The sequence below is a fragment of the Paroedura picta genome, chromosome 5, assembly GCF_049243985.1.
Source record: "Paroedura picta isolate Pp20150507F chromosome 5, Ppicta_v3.0, whole genome shotgun sequence".
In the NCBI taxonomy this organism is placed as follows: domain Eukaryota; kingdom Metazoa; phylum Chordata; class Lepidosauria; order Squamata; family Gekkonidae; genus Paroedura; species Paroedura picta.
Window position 1 is genome coordinate 104982768 of NC_135373.1, and position 24514 is coordinate 105007281.

The 24514-nt window shown below is 44.2% G+C and overlaps 1 protein-coding gene across 3 annotated transcripts in view; it reads left to right on the forward strand.

Annotated features, from left to right (window-relative positions):
* The window catches only part of SYN3 (synapsin III), a 218315-nt gene that overhangs the window by 181967 nt on the left and 11834 nt on the right, over positions 1-24514 (forward strand). For all 3 annotated transcript variants that reach the window (XR_013231385.1, XM_077339669.1, XM_077339668.1), the window contains exons 8-10: positions 10345-10487; positions 15468-15542; positions 17559-17661. Coding sequence is in view for 2 of the 3 variants with exons in the window: in XM_077339669.1 (XP_077195784.1) it covers positions 10345-10487; positions 15468-15542; positions 17559-17661 (321 nt within the window). In the remaining variant the exon portion in view is untranslated. The remainder of the gene's footprint in view (positions 1-10344; positions 10488-15467; positions 15543-17558; positions 17662-24514) is intronic.

The following is a 24514-nucleotide window of genomic DNA, read 5'->3' on the forward strand; positions in this document are numbered from 1 at the left end:
TGACTCATATCAGCAGTCTCTCGTTATTGAAAATAGCTGGAGAAAATATCACTAGGTCAAAGATCTGGTGATTCTTATGAACAACCCCAGGTTAGATGCATGAAATCCCATTTTTAACATAAGACCTGATCAAGATGTTCAAATACTTGAGGGGGTGGGGGTCAAGAATGTCTTGAATTTTTGGTGAAGTTCCTTGATTGCCAAGTAACATGGGCCTAGGAAAATTGACAAGGGTGGGCTGAGATCAACTAGCCAGCAGCATGCACACCACCATGCCATCCTCTACTGTCTCAGGCAAGTGTCATTAAGCCCAGGACGGTCAGGGTATGCGGTTCTCACTATCCCCAGGTGTTTTACAAGGCCCGGTGTGCCCCCATCAAGTATGGGGCCCTGGGCGTGACTTCTGGTTGCCAAACCCTAAATGTACCATTGGGCTAGACACCTGTAATGTGCTGTGTTGCTGCCTTTGAGGACAGTCTGAAAAATTCAGCTTGTACAAAATGGATAGAGTATTAATGACCGGGGTCATGGCATTAATCATATAACATCCATTCTATATCAACTGAGCTCCTATTTTATGTCCAAGTCCAATACTAACCTTCACCCCATTATGGAAACAATCTACTAACAATATCCCCTGAACTGAATTCTAATACCTTGACAATATCACACTGTGGGGACCTTAATCTAGCCTTGTAGCCCTAATCCCAGTCTAAAAGACTACCCCAGTGCTTGTAAACCTAATTCTTACTGGAACATAAAACTTTTTTCCCTCTTCTTCTCTGTCTCCCATCCTGCTACCTCCTCCACCTCTTGGTGTTTTCCCAAAAATTACTTTTAAAACATGTATTTTTAAATTATTCTTGTTTTTACAGATAACTTTAATGTTTAAAGTTTGTTTGAAGAGGCTTCTGTTTTCCCAGCTACAGCCAAATTTTTCTCCACTTTTCTTCAATCACCCTTTCTGTCATAGGCAGACTTTCAGTCTCATATGAAAATACACTGTTTTAGTGGTGTGACATCCTTTACCCCTTTGAATTTGTTTGCCTTAATAATACTAAAACTATACAGCATTACCAAATTAATTTGCCTTATTGTAGACCATACCAGTAATCACTGACTTGCTTTCTGAGATTCTTTTTCCCTTGCTCATATTTTCTTTTGCTTATAAATGTTCTTTGTCCATGGCTTTCTCATTTGTGTTTCCTTCTTGTGCTTGATGTTAGGATAAGTGTTATAGTTAGGCCTATACCACAGATCAACGGTACCCAAAAGAATAGATTATAAAACAACAAGCCTGACTTGCAGCATCCATCTGAACACTGTAGAGTAGGGGTGGCCAAACTGCCAGCATGGGCTCATGGTAACCGTAGTACATGAAATCTGGAAAGCCACAGTTTGGCCACCCCTGCTATAGAAGGTTGAGCAAGTCATGTGTTAGACTTAGCCTTTTACAACACGTTCAAGGGCAGGTGATTCTTCAGACCACTTATAGACTTGTATTTCCCTTTCATTGTTCACCCCATTCTGTCCTGCATAGAGGACGGCATGAACCTGGGAAATGGAAGTTCTTTGGATTTGTGGGTGGTCGCAGGTCAGGGGGATGTCACGAACCCAAACTGTAAACTTGCATGAATCCCCCCTCCCATGTTTGCAAACCTCTGTTTTGACTTGAGTTCGTGAACTATTTAGCTGTTTCCTGGGGTGCTATACAAGTGACATTCACTGTGGAGCACCCTAACTGTATTGCGTCATTGTGGACATGGTTTCTGGGTCTTGTCCAGTGTCCAACCTTCTCCCCTTTGGCCCTGGGAGGTGGCAATCCACCCACCTACCTTCCCATGTCATACTTTTATTTTGTTAGTTTAATTATTTTTCCCAAAGTTGTTCCCATTCCCCTAATATTTTTGGCCAAAATTCTGCATCCAGCATGTCAGAGTTTTAAAGAAGAGGAAGGTTTCCTAGGAGCAATGGATGATGACTGAAATGGGCATCAGGAGCCTCCATGGGGGCCAAGTGGTACCCACAGATATGATGATGAGGATCCAGAAGCTTGGAAGGGCCTGTATGGAGTGTAGCTCCCAACACACTCCCTGGGTCAGGTGCTCTGACTTCCCACCTATCTAGCTACCAGCCTAACTAACTTTCTGCCTGCCTACCTAACCAACTATCTACCTGCCCACCTACACCACCATCTATCCACCTGTCTAATACCTGTTGAGCACAACTACCTATGAGCACCAGACCCAGGGCCCAGGAGTATATGGTGACAGTTACAGCACATCCTGGCCCCTCCGAGCTTTTGGACCTTTCTGGTCACCCCCTGCTCTGCAGGCAGGCCCTCCAGATCCATCGTGCAAAGGGCACAGCAGCCCCTCTTTCACCAGGAGTCATCACATTGAACTCCGGGGCATAACTGGCAGCCAGGTAGCCAAGCAAAGGTGTGTGCCGAGTGAGGAAACTCTGTCCCCCCAAAAGAGGGTAAGACCTGTATGTGGTCATGCACAGTCATTGGGGGCATGGCTATATGAGCCTGGTTCGCGAGCCATGAACTACCCAATTTCATGGGTTTGCGGAAACCCGTGGGTTGGGCCGTGCCCATCTCTAGTCCTGCATAGCAACCAGGTTTTGCTAGCTGATCATGGCATGCATCAAGCTAACCCTGATTCTAATTTACAGAAGTAGGGAGATGGATCTCTCTAGGACTTCCTGGTTTCTTGCATAATCCAAAACAGGCTCATCGGCTCGCTGAACCCAAAGATCTGATTTAGGATACCTCTGTTTATATTCTACCAGAGGAAAAGAAAATGTTTGGACTGAAACTAGTTTCACAATTACTGCTGTAGGGACTCCCACACACCAAGGGCCAAATATGTGACATGAACTTTCAAAGTGTTTATTGGATACGAAATTAGCAGCACCCATCTTGGATACATAACCAAAACTGCTCAGGATGGAAAAGAAAAACCCTGCAATGTGTGTTCCATGGGAACAAGCTTTTGACATTTCTAAATTCTAAAGTACCACACTTATTCTTTACACTCCTTTACCTTGATAAAGGGGGGGGGGGGAACAGGCAGGTTCTTCATAATTCTTAAAACATATTGCTTGTTCAACATTTACAGGGAGGAACTATGGGCGTGGCTCAGTGCTAAAGCTCACAGACTGCATACAGAAGGTCCTAGATTTAATCCCTGGTGCCTCTAGTTTAATAATTTCTGGTGTATGAAGAGAACGTTCCCTCCTGAGCCCAGAGAGAGCTGGTTTGACTTAGAGAAGGGAGTATTGAGCTACATGGTCTGGCTTAGAATAAGGCAGTTTCCTGTGTATCCAAGAGGGATCCTTTGCTGTTCCGCAACTCTGAAATCACCATGTGCTTCAGGAAATCTCCAGTGATGCATCACACTGGAACTAGAGCTACTTTTTAGGCAAAGTTCTACCTTTACAGGTACTGCAGACTAACCTGGAAAATCCTCTAGGAAACAACACACATCCACTCTTCAACAGTATAGGACTGTGATCATTCTTCATCTAAAACTTAAGTTCATTTTCCATAGAGAGAGAGAGACAGGATTTTTGAATGCCGGCTTAGTGTCAAAAAGTGTCACATATCAGATTTCACAAATATGTACGATGTTAACGGCACAACCTCACTTACAATAACATGCTCAGTAATACCACCTGATGCTCTGTATCCTTATGTTGCCCACAAATGGTTTAATGACCTGATAGGAAGGGGGAAATGCTCAAAATAAGAGTAGATCTGTGAACTGTGGTTACGAGACTGTGCAATGCTCTGTTTTACATCCAAACAAGGCAAATCATTGCACATGGGACAAGCATAATGAAGGGGGGGTGAGGATAGAGCATTCTTGGTCCTTACCCGTGCAGTCACTGCCTTGGCATACATTCTACCAGAAAATGCAGCCAAGTCCCAAAACTGTGCATAGCAACAAAATTATCCCATTCCAATAATATGAGAGAAATCTATGTGCTGTAACAGCAGTCTTTCACCCAGCTTTGAAGGGAAAGGGCATCACAACATGGTGTACCGTAAACCTCTTAGAATGAAAACCATGTTAAAGCAAAATAGTACTCTCAGTTCTCTTTATACAAGGATGATCCTACAGGGACAAGATTGCTAAACACACAGAGTACACTTGGACAGAAATGACATTCCCATCAGTAAAAGGGTTGCAGCACAACCACCAATCCATGTTGATCTGGCAGTGTATTCACTATAAAAATATTCTGCACATTTGAAAGTACAGCAATATACATTGCGTAAAAGAAGATTTCAGGACATACATTTTAATAAAACATAATTATAGTTTAATCAAAACCAGCCAACAAGCAGATTACTGATGGTTGAGGGGAAAGGACATTTTGTCTTCTGAAAGCACAAAATAAAAGGAATAAATGAATTTACTCTGTTCCCACAGAAGAAGGGGCTTAGAGACACCCTGAGCTTGTTCCATGACCTTGTTTTGCTCAGTTGAGGCAGCTGGGTATTTCTCATTGCAAGTCTAAGAACAAAGAAAAGGCTGGCCACCACAAAATTACACTATCAGGCAAAGCTGGGAGATGTGTATTTTTTTTTAATGGCTAGTGCATCAAACATGTCCTGCTCATAAGAAAAGACAGCTAGCATTGATCAATGACAGGAGTCTGGTTTTGATGGCTGGTCTAACAGGATTGACCGGTCAGATACAGATTAGGTATAGGTAAAGGTATCCCCTGTGCAAGCACCGAGTCATGTCTAACCCTTGGGGTGATGCCCTCCAGCATTTTCATGGTGGACTCACTACAGGGCGGCCTTGCCAGTGCCTTCCCCAGTCATTACCATTTTACTTACCAGCTGACAATTCTGTATTCCTTTGTTCCATAGGCAAGACCACCTCGAAGCTGAATTCCTTCACCCTGTTTCTATTTTTTAAGCGCAACATTAAATAAAAGATGCTGAAACGCATCTTACATTTCCCTTTGCCCTGGCTTTTCTGCTCTCTTTTTTGGGGTTCTGAAAGCAAGCACAAATATAAAAACTGTCTGACAGTGGCAGCAAGTAACCAAAAATTACAGGTGACATATTTAGATAGTCACTGTAACAAAAACCAGTTACCCTGCAGAAGAGAATTTTGGCGTTCAGACATTTTTGTGGCCCTCAAATAATAGAAAATGCCAACAAGTGGCTAAAATAAAATTGACAAGCAGCTCTAGTTGGCTTGACACCCTTTCTTTTTCTTTTATTCCATATAGCCTGGATTTATTTGCAGAAGAAGGGAAAGAGAGCTGTAATTTCAAAAACCCACAAGTGTGAACCACGTCCTCTCCCCCCAAGGTGCAGCGGGAAGGAAAGCAGTACATTAATGTCTTGTCTACAGTAGCAAAACAGCAGGACCCTGCTGTGGGTGAACCTTGCCCTCCCCAAGATAGTTGCAGTTGTCGTTGAGGTGGTGCCATGGAAAGAAGTAGCTCATAGGAATGTTTCCATGTAGCCAGAGTTCTACTGTTTAGTCTGAATGAATATCAGAGATCATACTCAGCAAAACAATAGCCTTGTGCATTAGTCACATGTTAGGGTTCCTGACTCTGGGTTGGTAAATACCTGGAGACTTTGAGGGTGGGGCCAGGAGTGAGGGGGAGGGACCAGAGTGGGGTATAATGCTATAAAGTCCACCCTCCAAAGCAGCCATTTTCTCCAGGGAAACAGTCTGGAGATGAGCTATAATTCCAGGGAATCTCCAGTTACCATCTGGGGACTGACATCTCTATTATCCATCCCATAACTGGCTTTTATTGAAGTGACACTTAAAAAATATATATTTATTTATTTGATTTTTATATACCCTGCCCTGCCAGTGAGACAGCTCAGGGTGTAAATGAAAGCCTACAGTGAAGTGCCCCATCTTGCTCTGTAACCTTCAAGCCACCAGGAGACCTATCATTTGAGAAATAGCTTCTGCTGGATTACACCAATTTTTGCATTGTGTCCATGCACGTCTGTTGCACGTCTTTGGGCTGATCCTGCGTTGAGCAGGGGGCTGGACTAGATGGCCTGTATGGCCCTTTCCAACTCTATGATTCTAGGATTCTATTCTAACTAATCCTCGGCCCTTCCTGGGGAACCTTGTCACTAAGGAGAGATGCTTGTCAATATGACTGGGCTGAACTTTTCACAGATGGCCCTGAAGTCTCTGTAGCAAACAGCACCTGATGGCTCAGCTGATGTTTTTTAAATGAGTACACTGCTGATCAAACAGACCGCCACAGCTTCACAAATACCCAGCAAATTGTATATTTGCCGTTTTCAAAAGGATCTCCTCGGCTTGTGGGAGAATGCATTTATTCTTAGTAGGTGGCAAAAGAGCTGTGCTTTTTTAAATAGTACTTGCGACACACAAATAACTAACCAGCTCTGGGAAGAATGACAAACAGGGGGTAGTGTGCGTCATTCATACATTGATTGTTCCTGGGACCATTGTGAAAGCAGAACATTCCATAGCAGCCTTTTGTTAGGCTTGTAGACCTATTGGTATTTTATCTTGATGTGTGGAATTAAAAATCACAACAGCTGAAAAACTAGAAAGAGAAGAGTTGGGTTTTATGCCCCACTTTTCCCTACCTGAAGAAGTCTCAAAGCATCTTACAATCATCTTCCCTTCCTCTTCCCGCAGCAGATGACCTGTGAGGTAGGTAGGGCAAAAAGGCACCTGACAGGACTGCTCTGTGAGAACAGCACTGAATAAAGGCCTTGGCAGAAGCATGGTCGGTCTTCTCAGGGGCCTCTGGAAGAGCTAGACTGACTCATCCCTGGGTTGAGATGACGACATTTACAACCTGCCCCTGGAGTCACTTATTAGCATTTTTAATGGACTGCAGTATAAAGATACAAGTTGTATGCCTCAGTCCAGAACAGCATTTAACAATTAATTCCAGCCACATTGTTTAATAGTGTCATTTCCAGTCCTGATGGTTCTTCAGATTTTGGTCTTGTTCTCAGGGTCACATCTTACATCCAGTGGGAGGTCCCTGATCTAGGGCTTTTAGGCATGGGAGGTATTTTGTTTATTTTGGCCCCATGCTGCTTTCCTTTATCCCCTTTTTGCCTTTAGTTTTCACTTCATTTCTCCCCCGCTTCCATCCTTTCCAGTTCTTTTGAGACCACTTTTACCCTGATCTTCTTCTCTGTGCTTAATACTTCTGTCATTAATTCCATTCCAGTTTCAGCCCACTTTTCAATGACTGGACTGTCATTATTATCAAACCATGCCCTATCCTCCCTCCCATACTTAAAATGAGTCGTTTCCCTTTCTATTTTATTATTAATTATATTTGTTACCTGCCCTTTTTCTCCAGACCCACGGCAGGTTACATCAAACCACATGGCATGATAAAAAAAATATTAAGTACAAAAATATAGTCTAGAATAAATAATTAGAATCTTAAAAACCGTTCTGCCCTTCAATGCCTGCTTCTAATCTTTCAGTGGCAGGAGGGGGAAAGGACATTTGTTCCCTAGTCGGGAACTTTTAAGGGGTGGAGGCTTTATATCAGGGGTAGTCAAACTGCGGCCCTCCAGATGTCCATGGACTACAATTCCCAGGAGCCCCCTGCCAGCGTTCGCTGGCAGGGGGCTCCTGGGAATTGTAGTCCATGGACATCTGGAGGGCCGCAGTTTGACTACCCCTGCTTTATATTGACATGTCAATATAAGCAGGCACACCCACACATGCATGCACAAAACCATTTAGGTTTAAGGGGTACTTTTATTTTTTTTAAGTAAATCTCTATTTTCTTCCCTTGTGGAGATATGTATTTTTCTTATATCTCCAGAGTGGAAGAATCTAGAGGCTTACATTTTAAAATAAAAACTAAACAACAACAACAAAATCAGAGAACCTGCTAAACATCACTAAACAACATTTTAATGCCAATTATTGTTTAAATGCAAAAGCTGGTCTGGGGATGAGGGTACTTCTAGCATCAGAAGAGAAAGTTACATGGTTTGAAAGGGTCACAGCATTTCAGATGTGGTTCAGAAACTGATGGGTGACAGGGCTGCTCCCATTGTAGCCTTTCCCGTGAAAAGACAGGCATGGGAGGGACTGTGCTGCAGTGGTTATACTTTCCTGTCTCCATGGTCAGGTGGCTTTCCTTGGGCACCTTGGCAATCTCACTTTTCTCTCTCACCCAAACTGCTATGCCTCATGCTGGGAAGAGAGTGGGAAGGCAGAGAGGAAAGCCCCTTCCCTTCACCAAGGGCTACCCAAGTTTCAACATGCACAGAGGTATTTTGGTAATTTGAAAAGTTCTAGCTATAGTTTGCTCTGACCTGGATGGTCCAAGCTAGCCCAATCTCATTGCACCTCAAAAGCTAAGCAGAGTCACCCCTGGTTGTTACTTGGATTGGAGACCACCAAAGAAGTCCACAGTAAATAGGCAGAGTCAGGCAATGGCTAAGCAACCTGTGTTCCTCTCTTGCCTTGAAAACACCATTGGAAGGGGAGTTTTTCATCATCAGTCAGCTGTGTTGACATTAGATACAATATTAATAGCTGTATCTTATGTCTGTGTGTGTTCCACATAGTAATGTGGTTCTTGTGGCTTCTGCTAATTGCAAATGTGGCTCTCCACGAGCTGCAGAACAAGTACCCCTGATGTAGAATGACAGCCTTTTGCAGTTCCATCGCAAAACTAGAAAAATTGGCGCTATGCAAGTCCCCCTTGGAAAAAGCTTTCCAGACATTACAACAGAAAAAAAAACTGCTTCTGGATCTCTATTTAACAGACCACAGAGAGAAAGGGACATGGTGGAGGGGCTCATATCTGATCTAAGAGTTTGGGTATGTTCATAGATAAAGGGACAGTCCTTCAAATATCTTGGACCCAGACCATTTAGGACTTTAAAGGTCAAAACCAGCACTTTGAATTGGTCCTGAAAAAAAAAACTTGGCAATCATTGAGCATGGAACGATGCCAAAGTTATATGCTGAATACAACAAGCCCCAGTTAAAATTCTGACTGGCAGCTGTGTTTTGTACCAATCTTCATTTTCCAAGCATTTCTTCAAAGGCAACTTCACGTAGAGCATGCCACTGTAATCTGGATGCCATCCTAAAAAGAGTTATGCCCTTGAAAGACATAACACTGAGTTAGGGCGGGTTGACAATTAGTCTTTGGAGCCTTTGAAACAATCACATCTTTTTCCTCACAAAGGCAGTAACAAAGATTATTCAAAATGTAACAACAGGACCAGATTATAATCTGGACTACCATTAGTCACAAGAATGTCTGTCTGTAAATTAGTTTAAGAGTGTTGTGAGCCTTGGACAATCCTATTATTTTCTGTCTGGATTCCCATTGATCTTACTGCTGGAGTATTGCTAGCATGTTATCCAATGCATATTTATAACTATGCATTGGATAACATGCTAGCAATACTCCAGCAGTAAGATCAATGGGAATCCAGACAGAAAATAATAGGATTTTCTCATTTATGAATCAAGACTGTTTTTGTCCCTGGGAAGGTCTTCAGAATATCTGACTTTCCCTTCAGTGCCATTGGATTTAACTGTGGTACCCAAAACTGAACACAATACTCCAAGTGAGGCCAAACCAGAGCAGAGTAAAGCGGTACCATCACCTCCCGTGAATCAAAATATCAAGGTCTAGTCCATTAATTGGCCATCACTTAAGGCACTAGTATACAATTAGACCAGTTGTCCCCAACCCGTGGGCCGTGGGCCGTGGCCCGGTGCCGGGCCACGGCTCCCTCTCCCCGCCCCCGCCCCCCGCAGTAAGAAACTTCCCAGGCCGCAAGCTTGCGGCCCGGGAAGCTTCTTACTGTGGGAGAGGGGGGAGAGGGAATCAGGACCGCACCCACGCATCGCCCATACGCAGCCGGGCTGCGCATGCGCACATGCACCATGCGCGGCCGAAATTGCGCATGCGTGGCAGTTGCCCTACCGGTCCCCAGCCTCGAAAAGGTTGGGGACCACTGAATTAGACCACAAGATCTAGATAGAACATGATGCTTCGGTCAGTGATGCTCTGTATTCTTGATGCTTGGTCGGCAACTGTGGGAGGGTCTAATTCAAGAATATGCCTGGTGTTTGCCAACATAGAGCTGATGTTCTCTATGGGCAGCCTGCACAAGGATGCCCTGGTTCTCCCTGGCTTATAGAAGCCCTTCCACAACATAATTCCTGCCTACCATACTGATGCACATTTTGCTAATGGCATTTTTGCTTAGTTCTAAGAATTATGCACAGAAGTTACAAAGTTTCATGGGATGTTTTTCTTATTTTAAAAAAATCATACTTTGAGCTGTCTGTTTAACCAAAGGTTAAAGTTGAGAACCAGCATGACTTCCAAGACATTGCAAGTGTGGTGGCCATGGCCAAAACGTACGTCACAACGGAGACCTTCATCGATTCCAAATACGATATCCGAATCCAGAAAATTGGCAACAATTACAAAGCTTACATGTGAGTGACTTTGGGACTGGGTTGGAGGGAACAAAGATATTGCTTTCCAAAATATAGGCTTCATATATTATAAATGTTCAAAATGATTTTAACCATTTCCCGCAGGTATAATGATTGACCGAGACTTTTTATGTGTTGTAATCCAGTACTGGACCTTCTATTGCATGACTCCAAGTAGTTGCCTAGGGCAAGACAGGATTGAGGTAACAAGGGAGGAGGCCCTACAACTGATGTACAAATTAAAAAATGACAAATTCCCAGACTCAGCATACATCCAAAGTTCTGAAAGAACTCAGATGTGAACTTGTGGGTCTCCTGACAAAAATAGGCAATCTGTCATTAAAATCACCCTCCATTACTGAGGAAATGACAGGCTGCTCAGTTTAATATCAATACCAGATAATTTGGTGGAATCTTAAAGACATAATTCATAAAGACTGAATTAATAGGCACACTGATGAATAAGGAAGGGTCAGCATGCATTCCGTAAGGTAAGATCTTGCCTCATTAACCTGTTAGAGTTCTTAGAGGGGATGAACAAATATAAACAAGAATGACCCAATAGATGTGTTTACCTAGACTTCCAGAAAGCTTTTGGTAAAGTTGCTCATCAAAGGCTCCCAAGTAAACTCAGTTGTCATGGGATAAGAGAACAGGCCCTACTGTAGATTAAAACCTTCTTAATTTAGCCAGCATGGCTGAACTTCCTGCTTCTTATGTTGGGGGAGAAAAAATCCACATGGCTAGCTGAGACATTTTCTATTTTTAAATTCTTGCTTAAAAGGTTTCTGCTTTCTGTCTTTAAAAATTCTGTGTATATTTCTGACTTTAATTTTGTATGGTTTTTAAACTTTTCAGTACTACATTGCACCCTTAGAGTATTCCCACACCACCTTCCTCTGCTTATGCTTTAGATATGCATGCTATATTGTTGTTCTGTTACTATTGTGATTTTTTTCCACTTATAAGAGTACTGAATAGAAGTCTTAAAAAAACTTTAATATCTAGTATGATAAGGTTCTTCTAGACCAGTTGGTGAATGGCTGCAATGGTGACCATGCTGATGACTTTTAAAAGTTGCAGACACTTCCTTGGGTGTACCATTAGCCAAGCTCCCTGCATAAATATAGAGGCATTTAGGCTGGAAAACACACCATGTATTTCCAGAAAGTGGAACCTATGTTACAGAGTGCACTACGTCGGGGGGGGGGGGGGGATGGAATTATGAACACTTTCAAGGGATAAAAGGTAAAGGTATCCCCTGTGCAAGCACCGGGTCATGTCTGACCCTTGGGGTGACACTCTCTAGCGTTTTCATGGCAGACTCAATACGGAGTAGTTTGCCAGTGCCTTCCCCAGTCATTACCATTTACCCCCCAGCTGGGTACACATTTTACTAACCTCGGAAGGATGGAAGGCTGAGTCAACCTTGAGCCGGCTGCTGGGATTGAACTCCCAGCCTCATGAGCAGAGCTTTCAGACTGCATGTCTGCTGCCTTACCCCTCTGCGCCACAAGAGGCTCATAAGAATGCAGAAATTGAAGTGCTGAGGGAGGCCCCATGAACGTAATACAAAAACTAGAGCATTGGACTAGGATATGGGAGAACTAAGTTTGAGACTTCACTCTGCCCTGGAAGCCTGCTGGGTGACATTTATCTCTTGTGAAAAAGGAGGAAAAAGAGGTGTAAATTGCTTTAGGTTCCCATGGGCAGAATAGTGAGGCATAGATTTTTAAAAATTAAACCTCGAGAAGATTGAGATTGATTCAAGTTTCTCAGGGGGCAGGAACATCTCATCTCTCTGCTCGTGCACAATGGCGTTGATCTCAGGGTGTGCACCTGCTTATTCTTCAACCTTCAGGCTCAAGCTTTCTGTGATGCTACAAACTCCCTTTTGCTGTTTACCATCTCCTTGTCTTGTTCAGTGAAATGGTAAATCTTTCCTGATTTTAGAACATTCCTAAAACTTGTTGATGCCCTCTAGTGGAAATAATAACCTGAAAGCAGACCTCTAGGAAGGCTAAAAATTAAATACTGATACACACCCACAACTGAAATGATGAATTTCTGTTTGTGGAAGTTAGGAAATCAAATGTTGATCCAGACAATAGTTTCTGAACAAAAAGAGATAGGGACTGTCTCCAGATTTATTCATAAGCCACATAACAGGGTTACTTTCTCATGGAAATTTCACATAACATTTTACTTGGTGGCTGAAGTTTCAAAATATTGCAGATATTTGCCATTGGTGAAGGAATTAGTTTTCCGATATATAGCCTTCCTAGAGCCATGTATAATAGTTCCATCTTTAAAATCCATAATATTATAGAATTATTCTTCCCAGGAATTATTCTTCCCAGGTCCAAGATATGTTCCAATGAATTGTATTATTATTTTAACTGCAAATGTAAAATTCTTAATCTTTTCCCTCTTAGTAGCCCAATAAATCATAAAGTGGTTCAACTGGTATCTTAACTGTATTCCTCTGTTCTGTGTTCCATAGCACCAAAATCTTTCGATTTTTATCACACTGACAAAAAAGTGTGAACCCTGCATTTGACAAGCCGTATCATTGGGACTACTGGGCTTTTAAAAAACTCTGCTGAAAACTCACCAAAGTACTATGCTAAAACCATTTGTATATATAATTTTATTATGAATAAAATGTGTAGGGTTTAGCTAAAGCCATTTCCTCTCCTCTTGTACAAAAGATTGGAATGTGGTAATAATTTTGTCAGAACCCTAAAGTATGACTTTTTCCTCAGCTTGATAGAAAGAAGGGTCTGCCACGATGGAATGTTCACTGTAATTAAAAGAACTTGCCTGCTTCCCCAGTGGAGTAGAACGCTTGGGCTGCTGTTATTAAGACAAAGGACTTTGATCTTAATTGAACACCACTGGTATAATGAAGTGCATTTACAATCATTTGTTTAACTTTCAGGATGTGGACAAATGCTTTACTTAGTTTAAATGAATGTTCTGGGAAGAGCCTGTAACATGCAGAGAAAAAAAGGGAGCCAAAAGGTCTGAGCACTCGCTCTGGTATACTCTGGCTGCCGTAGCCATCTCACTGTGTGGGCCTAGGTAGATAATACAACTACCGTAAATTTGCCCAGGTTTTCCCGCCCCATCTTACAGACATGATGCTGGGGAACGAATATCCACAACTACACTAGGGTTTGACACAGCTCAGGAATGTGGCACCTTTGATTCAGGAAAACTGTACAGAAAAGAGATTTAAATGTCCTCTGCTGCTGCTGCTATGTGCTCATGAGCCAAATCAGGTCCTGACATCTTTGGGAGTGTTCATTCATATCTGTCTGTAAGTTAGGTCAGAAAACCTCAACCTGACCTGTGGCAGACATATTATATAACCTGGACCTGGGATACAAGTTGCTCTTGATGCCATTCAACATGAGCCAGTGAGATTGGACAGTTTCAGTGTCCAATGAAATGGCTGGGCTGAGTCTGGCAATGTGACACGTTTCCTTAGCTCTAAGTTCAGAGATTGAGGGTCATTCCGCACTTGGGAAATAAAGTGAAAGGCTTACCTTTTGCAGACACTTTTTTTTTTTTGGTGTTTCAAACAACGTTGTCAGCATCCAGCGTCCAAGCAGCAAACTGGCAGCTACATCCTCCATTTTAAAGCACTAGTTGAGGAATGCACAAAACTGGATTCCCCCAACTATGTAGCACAAGCAGGAGGAGAGCAACCAGCAACCACAAGCTAAATAAATGTGTGTAGCCAAAGTAGCGCAATCTCCACCTCCAGTGGCCACCCTCGCATCCGCCTCCCTTTCCCTTCTCCCAGGAATGGGGCTTATTTTTCTTTAGCAAACTGCCTGGAGCAACGAATACGCGTTGCTTCATCCAGGCAGAGCAAAAAAAAAAATTTCCCCCACCAGTTGACGTACAAAGCATGCCTCTCAGACCGCCCCCCCAAAAAATTCCTTTTTTTAAGCTTCAAGTCTGGGGGTGTGGCATTAAAATAAGCATTGTTAGATGCAGAGAAATACCAATGGAGAAGTTTTACCTTTAAAAAGGACATCAGCATTGCGGTCCCTTTAAAACAGGAGTAAAGGTGATTGGCTGCCTGGCATGATTGACAAGGAGAGGGAGAGACTCGTGTATAGCACGTCCCTCTCCTCCACCATTTCAGGCAGCCATGTGGAGTGCCAGAAAGCATCAAAAAGTGGCAGAAGAAAGCAGGAGAGTGAGAAGGTGATCGATGCGGGGGGCATGATTTTGTATAGTGTCACACAATTCTGCTGGTGTGACACTATTTTTTTAGATGTATGGAATGGCCCTGAGTTTGTCATCAGCATGACAGACACTAACAGCTTAAGGAGACATACCCCTTAATAACTTTCATGGAGTCATTGGGAGACCACGGTGGATAGCTTTGAGAACCATTGACATTAGGAGAGCAGAGAACGCTCGTTTTTGCACCAGGTTACCAGTACAATAGAAAGTGGGCTGACTGAAAGCCAGCGTTTCACTTTTTTGAAGCGGTTCCCTTACATCACCCCCTTTTTAGCCCTGTTCTAAAGATCACTGAAGTCTGTGGGAAGCTTTCTTTTGGCTTTTCTGGCTTGAGGCCTCTCCTGTGCAGTTTAAATTCTGTACTACTGACTACAAGGTTAATTATTCCACAGGCATTCTGCAGACATGTCTACGGTACAAAGCCTAACATATCCAGAAGAGAGTTCATAAAGGCAAAGCAAGAATACCCGGCCAGCATTCCAATAGAGATGTAACTAAGAGGGAGTATGCTAGCCAGCACACAAGGAGAAGTTCCCATCTGACAGATGAAGCGGCACAATTACTGGGCCATCAGAGACTGAAGACAGCGTGGGTCAGAAAGCGTGCCCTGCCAACTCTGGCCCACTTTCCTCATTTCCATCCCTCTTTAACCTGGAGAAAACATTGCCATGTTTGGGGAAATTGACTGCTCTCACACGGCTTGTTTGTTTTTCCCAGGAGAACGTCAATCTCAGGGAACTGGAAAGCAAACACCGGTTCTGCCATGTTGGAGCAGATCGCCATGACGGAGAGGTAATGAATAGAAAGGATTACAGCCAAAAATTCTATGGGCTTTTGGTCAATCTGATAAGCATTGCCCCGGGCTTACATTAACTATTTATCTTAGATTTTTTTGGTAGTGTAGGGCAGGGGTAGCCAATTGTAGTCCATGAACATCTTGAGGACCACAGATTGGCTACCCCTGGTGTAGAGAGTTTGCTTATACCTTGCTTTCCTGTCTGGTGCAAGCAGTTGATCACAGGAAATTGGAGAGGGGGGGGGAGTGCCTTCCTGCCCATCTCAGGACCCTACAGAAATGTGTTAGGTTACAGACCAGGGCCAGTGTGGGCATATCCTGAGATGGGGCCCACTGACAATGGCCCCTCGCCACATACCTCCCCTGCCACCGGTCTGTATCCATGTTCCTAAATCCCCAGCATCCTTGAGGAATGGCATGTGGATGCTAACAGTGGTGGCCCTCTAGGGGGGCAATGGCAGCAGCACTCTCTAGGGGGCAATGGCAGCAGACTAGGCAGGGCTACTAGGGAAAGGGTATGCTGGTGGTGCAGGGAACTGGTCACAGATGTTGAGAGCGCTTGCAAGTAGGAGAAGGATGCAGGGGCAGGTGGGGGCATGCTGGTGTTGGGGTGGAAAAGAGGGCAGGTAAGGGCCTCTGGGCACCTATTCCCTAGAGCAGGGGTTTGCTGGCAGGGGCTCATGGGAATTGTAATCCATGGACATCTGAAGGACCACAGGTTGACTACCCTGCACTGGAGCACCCAGAACCTAGAATGGGCCCTGTTCTGGACAGTTGTCTCAAGAGTTCTTTGTTACATACTCTTGTACTAGAGTCCTGAAAGAGAACACATAACAACATTTATCTACACTTGCCAACTGTTTGAACTGCAACATTTTTGCTATCCCTTCCATCAGAATCACACAGAGCTGGAAGAGACCTCAAAAGGCCATCCAGTCCAGCCCCCTCCCCCCAACACACACCACCAACAACAACACTACTTAAAAATCATGCACTCCTGACAGGTGCTCATCCAGTTTCCTCCTAAAAACCTTTAATGAAGGAGACTCCACTATCCTCCCAGGCAGCATATTGCATCTATGAACAATATGAACATCAGAAAATGCTTTCTAATATTGAAGTGGAACCCCCTATCCTGTAATTTGTACCCATTGTTCCTAGTCCTGGTCTCTGAACAAATTGGTCCCCTCTTCAACATGCCTACCTTTTACATAGTTAAACACAAGCTTAACTCCAAGCTACACATACCCAACTCTCTCAACCTCTCCTCAAAAGGCAACTCTCTCTATCATCCTTTCTTATGAAGCTATTCTATTTCCCACGTTTCTGGTACTGCACATTAGTAAGCCTTGATGTGCCTCATGTATTAGCCCTGTTTTGATTCATGGGTGTAATTCCCAATATCCACGTTGCATTCCTGGCATCATTCTCACACGTGCCCTCTGTGGGAAAGAACAAATTTACTAGTGTGAGCTTATTTTAACACTTCGTCGTCGTCTTTCTTGGCAGAGAAGTTAAAATCACTTTGGTCCTCTTTCTTTTGGCCTTCACCTCATTGCAGAAGCATAGATGCCGCAACAATAGTGATGGGGAGATTTCAGCCAGAAATGGGACCAGAAGACACAGTGAGCCACTGTCTCATGTTCTGGGGCTTAGGTTATTTGAAGAGATACAAAGGACACAGGACTCCTGTGCTGTAGTAAAGAGGGAATTTGAGAAGGTAGCACTATGCCAGGGACATATTTAATATCAAGAAAGTAATCTGAATACTGTTTATATGGTGACCTTCTGCACATTCCAGCTCCTTATGAACATCCAGAAAGTGTGGTGGCTGTTACATTCTGTGGGAAGTTAAGAATTTTGATATATTAGATTGAGAGACTTGCTTGATTCTGACTGTGGAATTATTCAAATAATTCCATGGGAAGTTAAGAATTTTGATATATTAGAATGAGAGACTTGCTTGATTCTGACTGTGGAATTATTCAAATAATTTCATGTGATTTCTGCAGGTATCGACTCTGGGCAGATTCTGTTGCAGAGATGTTTGGTGGCCTTGACATTTGTGCAGTGAAAGCTGTCCACAGCAAGGATGGGAAGGACTATATCATTGAGGTAAAAGGCTGAATGGAATGTAAATATGCCTGACACAAGGACATGCAACAAGACACTCATCTCGAATGCACCAAGAAATTCCAGTGCACCTCCTTTGTATATTCTGCCCTGCAGGCAATTCATGTTAGCTTATTAGAAGAGCAGAACATATGAAAGTGTACCTTGAGAATAGTTAGAAATAATCTCACACATGTGATTGGTCTGTCCCTCTAAATTCCTTCAGGGTTAACACAGCTTGGAGAAGTCATTTAAACTTTAAAGAAACAGTGAGGCCTTCAGTATTAACTTGCAGCTTGCAGAAGGCGTTTAAAGGGACAGCTATCTCTTTAAACACCTTTTTTTTAAAAAAACTGTGGTACCTTCTTTGGGATTTCATAGAATTGGACCTTCTGGTCCAATCTTTCTGAAAATTGGGGGCTATTTTTTAGGAGTCATGGCTTTCAGGCACTTGGCCTACAAAGTTGGGGACCTGTGCAGCCAGCTGCTCATCAATAGATAGACAGCTGTGCAAGAGGGTGCATGAAGATGCTGAATAACAGTGGGGAGAGAATTGCACCTTGCAGCACTCCACAAGGGAGTGAGCAACAGTGTGACTGTTCTTCCCTGATTGTTACCCTCTTTTCCCAAATGTGGAGAAAGGAGATCAGCTATCGCAGAGCTGACCTCCATATCACCACAACAGCAAGGCAGTAGCTCATGATCTACTATGTCAAAGGCTGCTGTGAGATCCAGTAATATAATCAGTGCTTACTCACCTCAGTCCAGCTGCCTCCAAAGGTCATCCACGAGGGCAACCAGAGCCATTTCTACCCCATGGCCAGGGCAGAAACAGGACTGGAATGGGTTTAGGATGCTTTTTTTTTCTTATTAAATGAATATATTTCAAATTTTCAACTTATCAGACTCCATAAATTCCTGATATGAGCAACCAGAGCAGGGTCCCAGGTGTGCTTATCCCGCTTTCAGTGTCTTCTTCAGTGATTGCCAGTCAATATCTGAACAAAATATCACAGTTATCACATTTCACCATGAATATGAGCCAGGACTACGTATCACCTGGGCAAGAGCTCTGCTTTTCACTGGGGCCGTTTCTCCTCACGTACCCCTCACATACCCATCTGAAGATGGATCTGAATATAGCTTCTTCAGCAGGGGCCACACCACTGCTTCTTTCAGGCTCTCCAGGAACATCCCTGATGTTAGGGACAGATTTATTGTTTCCCAGAGAGATTCCCTAATCTTTTAATTGCCCATTTTAACAAGCCATGAGGGACAAGGGTCTAAGGGGCAAGCAGATGGCCCCACCGATACAAGCCTCCTAGCCACATCATCCTGGGTAAGTTCCCAGAAGTCATTCAAGGTCATCGCTGAAGATGGCCAAGGGACATCTAGCTCCATCACTGCATCAATGGTTGGAGGAAGGTCACATGTGGAATATAAAATAACAAGAGAATATATAGGTTTCCATGGCCAATACATTATGACAGAGCTTTAGAAAGCTGGTTGAATCCAACCAGAAACAAGATGTAAAGAAGAAGAAGAAGAGTTGGTTTTCTTAAACCCTGACCCAAAGGAGTCCTAAAGCAGCTAACAAGCACCTTTTCCCTTCCTCTCCCCATAACAGACACCCTGTGAGGTAGGTGGGGCAGAGAGAGCTTTGACAGGAGTGCTCTGTGAGAATAGCCCTAAGAGAACTGTGACTAGTCCAAGGTCACCCAGCTGGCTGCAGATCGAGGACTGGGGAATCAAGCCCAGCTCTCCAGATTCCAGCTTCCGCTCTTGTCCACTATACCAAGCTGGCTCTCAGTTCCTTTACATGCTTTCAGAGTTAACTCACAACTTGGAGAAATTGCTTAAAGGAACTGGGTTCCAATGTTGTCAGCTGACCCCATATGCCTTCTCTGACCTCTGCCTTTAACAACCATGCATAGCCATCACCTTTTCCATCCTCTAACTTTTTTGCCATTGAGAAAGCCCTGAAACATTCCTTAGGCTTCGAGAAACCGCAGAAGTGACACGATCATGCAGAATATGGTTGGGAAGCATAGCTGTGTACATGCCCACCTGGGGCCCCTTCCCTTCCCACCCCCTCCAGGCCCATCTTTGGCCATCGGGGAGGGGGGTCAACTTGACTATATATGGTCATGTCACTCAATACATGTTTAACAAATTTAAAAAATATATTTAAAATTACATTCCCACCCATTTGGGAAATCCTTCCAGGGCTGTCAAGAAACCCCAGGGTTTCCTGAAATCTTGGGCCTATTCTGCACACAATAGATAATGCACTTTCAATGCACTTTAGAAGTAGATTTTCCTGTTCCGCACAGGAAAATCCAGCTGCCAAAGCACATTGAAAGTGATTTATACTACGTATGCAGAATAGGCCCTGGTTGAGAATGCCTCTGTAGCGCCCACAAGCTGCTTTTAAAAGCCTGAGGAACAGGTGCCTGCAAAAGTTAGCAGTCCTGCTACACTTATGGTTTGCAAGTGAAAGGAAATTCCCCTCCCAAAGACAAATGGATTGTGTTTTCCTCTGCTTGATCCTGTGCTCCTTACCCAGGCCACCAATGAAATGACAACTGAACTCTCCCGAGGGAGGCTTTGGGGAGAACTTCAGCAGGTGCTTTTCCCCATGAAAGCTTTAAAATAAAACCTGCAGATCTTTCAGAGCCACAACTTACTGAGGGCAGCTGATAAATGGAAGCAAGCTCCCAGTGGAGCTTGTGGGTGGCATGAATAGTGGTGTGCTGTGTCCCAAAAGAAGCCTTTTTGATGTAAGACTTACTATGCTGGAGGGGGTCTTATTTGTGGGAGTGGGGTCACCGCGAGAGGGGTGAATATCTGAAAAGGCAGCAATAGGGAGGGGGGGAAATCAAAGCTGAAATTTAAGATCTACTCAGTGGGAGGGAGAAGAAAATCGGGGCCAGTGTGCTGAAGAATGCTCAAGTGTCCTTGGTTACCGCATGAGGATGTTGGAATGGAGACTTGGTGTCTGACCTGCTGTAAACTCCACCAACGCAGGGAGATGAGCAAAGCTGGCCTACAGCTACATTCAGGGCCACTGACAAATCGAAACAGCGGTATGTGGGAAAGCACTCCCACCCACTGAGTGCCGCAAAGCTGATGAGAACCACATGAGCCCTGCGGTAACGGCACATTCTTGCACTGTGCAAGTCTCCTGCAGGACTCAGTGACAGGTCAAAGGTCATGTGAGACAAGTGTGCTGCCAGGAAGGAAAATATGTTAGTTTAACCCGATCTTTTCTCTTGGTCTCTCTTTCTTTTCTGGTGAATTGTTCCAGAGCAGCTGCTGGTAATGTTGCACTGGGCACTTTTAGGGGGGTCTATCAGTGCACAATGAGTGTGGGGGGGGTCATTGTTAACCAGTGTTCCTTTGACGAACAAAGTTAACAGCTGAATTGTCATAAATGGGTTCCTGGGTAGCTGCGCTTGGAAAAATACATGAGCGCTCTTAATTAATCATGGGATAATTTAGCCAATGAGAATGGCTTGCAACCCACCTTTGCCAAAATAAACAAAGGCAATCTCTATCTCCCAGCTGAGCATTAGGTTCCAAGGAGGTCAAGAAGCCAGGGATCCTACTGGCCACTGTAGCATTCTAACCCTGCTCCCACCTTATAAAACCCCCAAACCACACACAGAGTTTTATTAGAGATACAGTTGCCATTTTGTGCTCTGCAGAATTGCAAGGCCATAACATCACCACAAAAATCTTGAATTCAGTTTATGGGTTCTGAGACAGCAGCTATCTTCCTCTGGATCCAAGAACAAAAATTGTAAGAGTCTGAGAGTCTCTAGCAGCCTGGAGAAAAAATGTCCTGTTCCTTTCAGAGACAGATGTCCTGTGTTATTTTACTTGGTGAAATTACTTACCCCCATGCTGTGAAAAGCATCAGCTGCCCATTTCCACAAGTTCAGCCTCTGCTAAAGGTCCAGGAGACTATTTTTTTCTCCCCCTCCAGGTTGCAGCCAGCTATTAAACTGATCCTTCTAAAATCAGTTTGGGGTAGAAACAACTGGAAAGGCTCAGTGGTAGAGCATCTGTTTGGTATGCAGAAGGTCCTGGGTTCAATCCCCACCATCTCCAGTTAAGGATCATATAATAGATTATGTGAAAGTCCTCTGCCTGAAACCCTGGAAAGCCAGTCTGAGTAGACTATACTGACTGGACCAATGATCTGATGCAGCATAAGGCAGTTTCATGCTTCAAATGTTCATTTCTCAGGTAATGTTGAACAAGCTTAAGCTGCCTATTTCCACCTCTGTTAAAGGGACAGGGCATTTTGCTTATCCAGGCAGCAGCCTTAGTCTTTGTGGAAATGGCCAAGTGAAGTTTTCATGGCACATTATCAAACACAATTCTCCAATAGAAGAAGAAGAGTTGGTTCTTATATGCCACTTTTCCCTACCCAAAGGAGGCTCAAAGCGGCTTACAGTCGCCTTCCCATTCCTCTCCCCACAACAGACACCCTGTGGGGTGGGTGAGGCTGAGAGAGTGCTGATATCACTGCCCGGTCAGAACAGTTTTATCAGTGCCGTGGCGAGCCCAAGGCCACCCAGCTGGTTGCATGTGGGGGAGCGCAGAATCGAACCCGGCATGCCAGATTAGAAGTCCGCACTCCTAACCACTACACCAAACTGGCAATAATTACTTGCAGGAAAATGACAATAAGAGGATAGCTGAAGGGGCCAGTTTAAAGGTCGGCAAACCTGTCTGAATGTTTGCTACTTTGACGATACTCTTGAACAATGTGAATTGTTGGTCCCTTTAAGCAGGAGGACTCTATTCCTATAGGTTCTTGTCACCCTGGGGGGGGGGGACATGTGACTTCCTACTGTATGCCCATGGAGGAGAAAACCAGCATGGTATAGCAGTTAAGAAAAGCAGACCCTAATCTGGAGAAGCCAGTTTGATTCCCCACATGAAGCTTGCTGGGTAATCTTGGGCCAGTCACAGTTATTTCAGAACTCTCTCAGCCAGGGATGCCAACCTCCAGGTGGGATCTGGGAACCCTCCCCCCCCCCCCCGAATTACAGCTTATCTCCAAACAATAGAGATCAGTTCCCCTGTGAAGAAAACAGCTGCTTAGAAAGTGGACTGTATGGCATTATACCCCACTGAAATCTCTCCCCTCCTCAAATCCCACCGTCTGCAGACTCCACCCACAAAATCTCCAGGTTTTTCCCAATCCAGAGCTGGCAACCCTACTCTCAGCCCTAGCTATCTCACAAGTTGCCTGTTGTGGGGAGAGGAAAAGAAAGCAATTGTAAGCCACTTTGAGACTCCGTGAGACTTATATGCCTACTCTTTACCCTGGCCCTACTTTAAGGCCTAATTACATTTGATGTTTTCCACTCTGTCATAGACAAGTAGTCCTTCCCCCACTCAGGCCAGTTCAGGTCAGGAAAAGGATGCAGGAGGAAGCATTGGCTTCCTCTCTATGTGGTCCTGATCTGAATAGGCCCATTATGCTTGGACATTGAGTTCTGAGCATGGAATTCACAGTAGATGCCTGACTGCCAGGACTCAGTCAAGGAGTCAGAGCCTTCGAGAGAGACCTTCAGGAGGCCAAACATAACCTGAGAAGCGCCCAAGTAAAGCAGGAAGGTCTGGCCATGGAACATGTTGGCTTGAAGTGGGGTGGCCACAAGCAATACACAGCAGAGGCCATTACATCTGCTCTGAAGGGAAGCAAAATTCAAACCTAGTTCCCTAAGGCCCTGTGAGAACATTTTAATAACCATTTTAACTGTGGCCAGGGTGTACACTCAGCAGGTTATTAAAGTGCCACCCCTTTGGGTTGGATATTGGCATTTCTGTGCGTTTGCCAATCATGAGCCCAGTAGAGCTGTCAACTTTCCTGGCATCTGCTTCTCAGCTTTTGAAAACAGCCTGATCTGCAGATGTTACTGAATGGTAATACTCAATGCCATGGAAAGTTCCACCTGCTCATCAGCTGCTCAGGAGCAGACCAGGACAGTTGGATCTGGTCATTTGGCAACTCTAGTCCCCGGTAACGATGCTTGTCCTACTGCTGTTTGGGCTCCACCCATCTCCTCACACTTAGTCATAGTGCTCAGCTTATTTACCCTGTGGCTGCTGTCTCCGCCATCCCTTTGACAGGCTTAATCAACTCTTTGGTTCTTTCCTGTCCGCCCACACTTGGCACACAAAATCAGCCACAAGCTGAGCTGTCACTTCCTGGTAATACAGAAGTGCGAAAGATGCCTGTAGACAAGGCTGAAGGGCTTCCCAGACTCTTCCTTCTGTCCTTCTCCCTTTCGAATCCCTTATCAGGAGAAAGCAGCTGTGTCAGGAGGCAGCCGCTGACCTTGCCCGGCTGTGAAGGCCACATCCGCCTGGTCCATCAGCTGCTACATGGAGCTCTCCTTCTCAAGGATGGAGAAAGAGCTTTCTTCCCTGCTTGTGCCAACTGGGCATTTAGTTTAGCAGCCTTACAAGGTCAGGTTTTATTTCATTCTAGAGAAATCCAAAATAATTCCACGGGGTTGAATGCTTTTGTGCTGCCGCTGAAAATAGAGCCGCTACCTCTGGCCTCATGATGATCGAGGGTTATCTTGCCTGACCCACCATTCTCATAGTCCATCCGTGGAATAAACTCTAAATTCGTGGTCTGATCTATTGATCTCTACGGTGGCCCAATTTGCCTATTTATTTTTTAATTTATTTTAGTTTAGGTATATCTGTTTTTCCCAAGCACAAATGAACAGAAATTACTCTATAATAAACAGCCAATTAAAACATAAATTGAACACCCCCACCGTTCATCATTCAATTAAAACATAAATTGAACACCCCCATAAAAGAA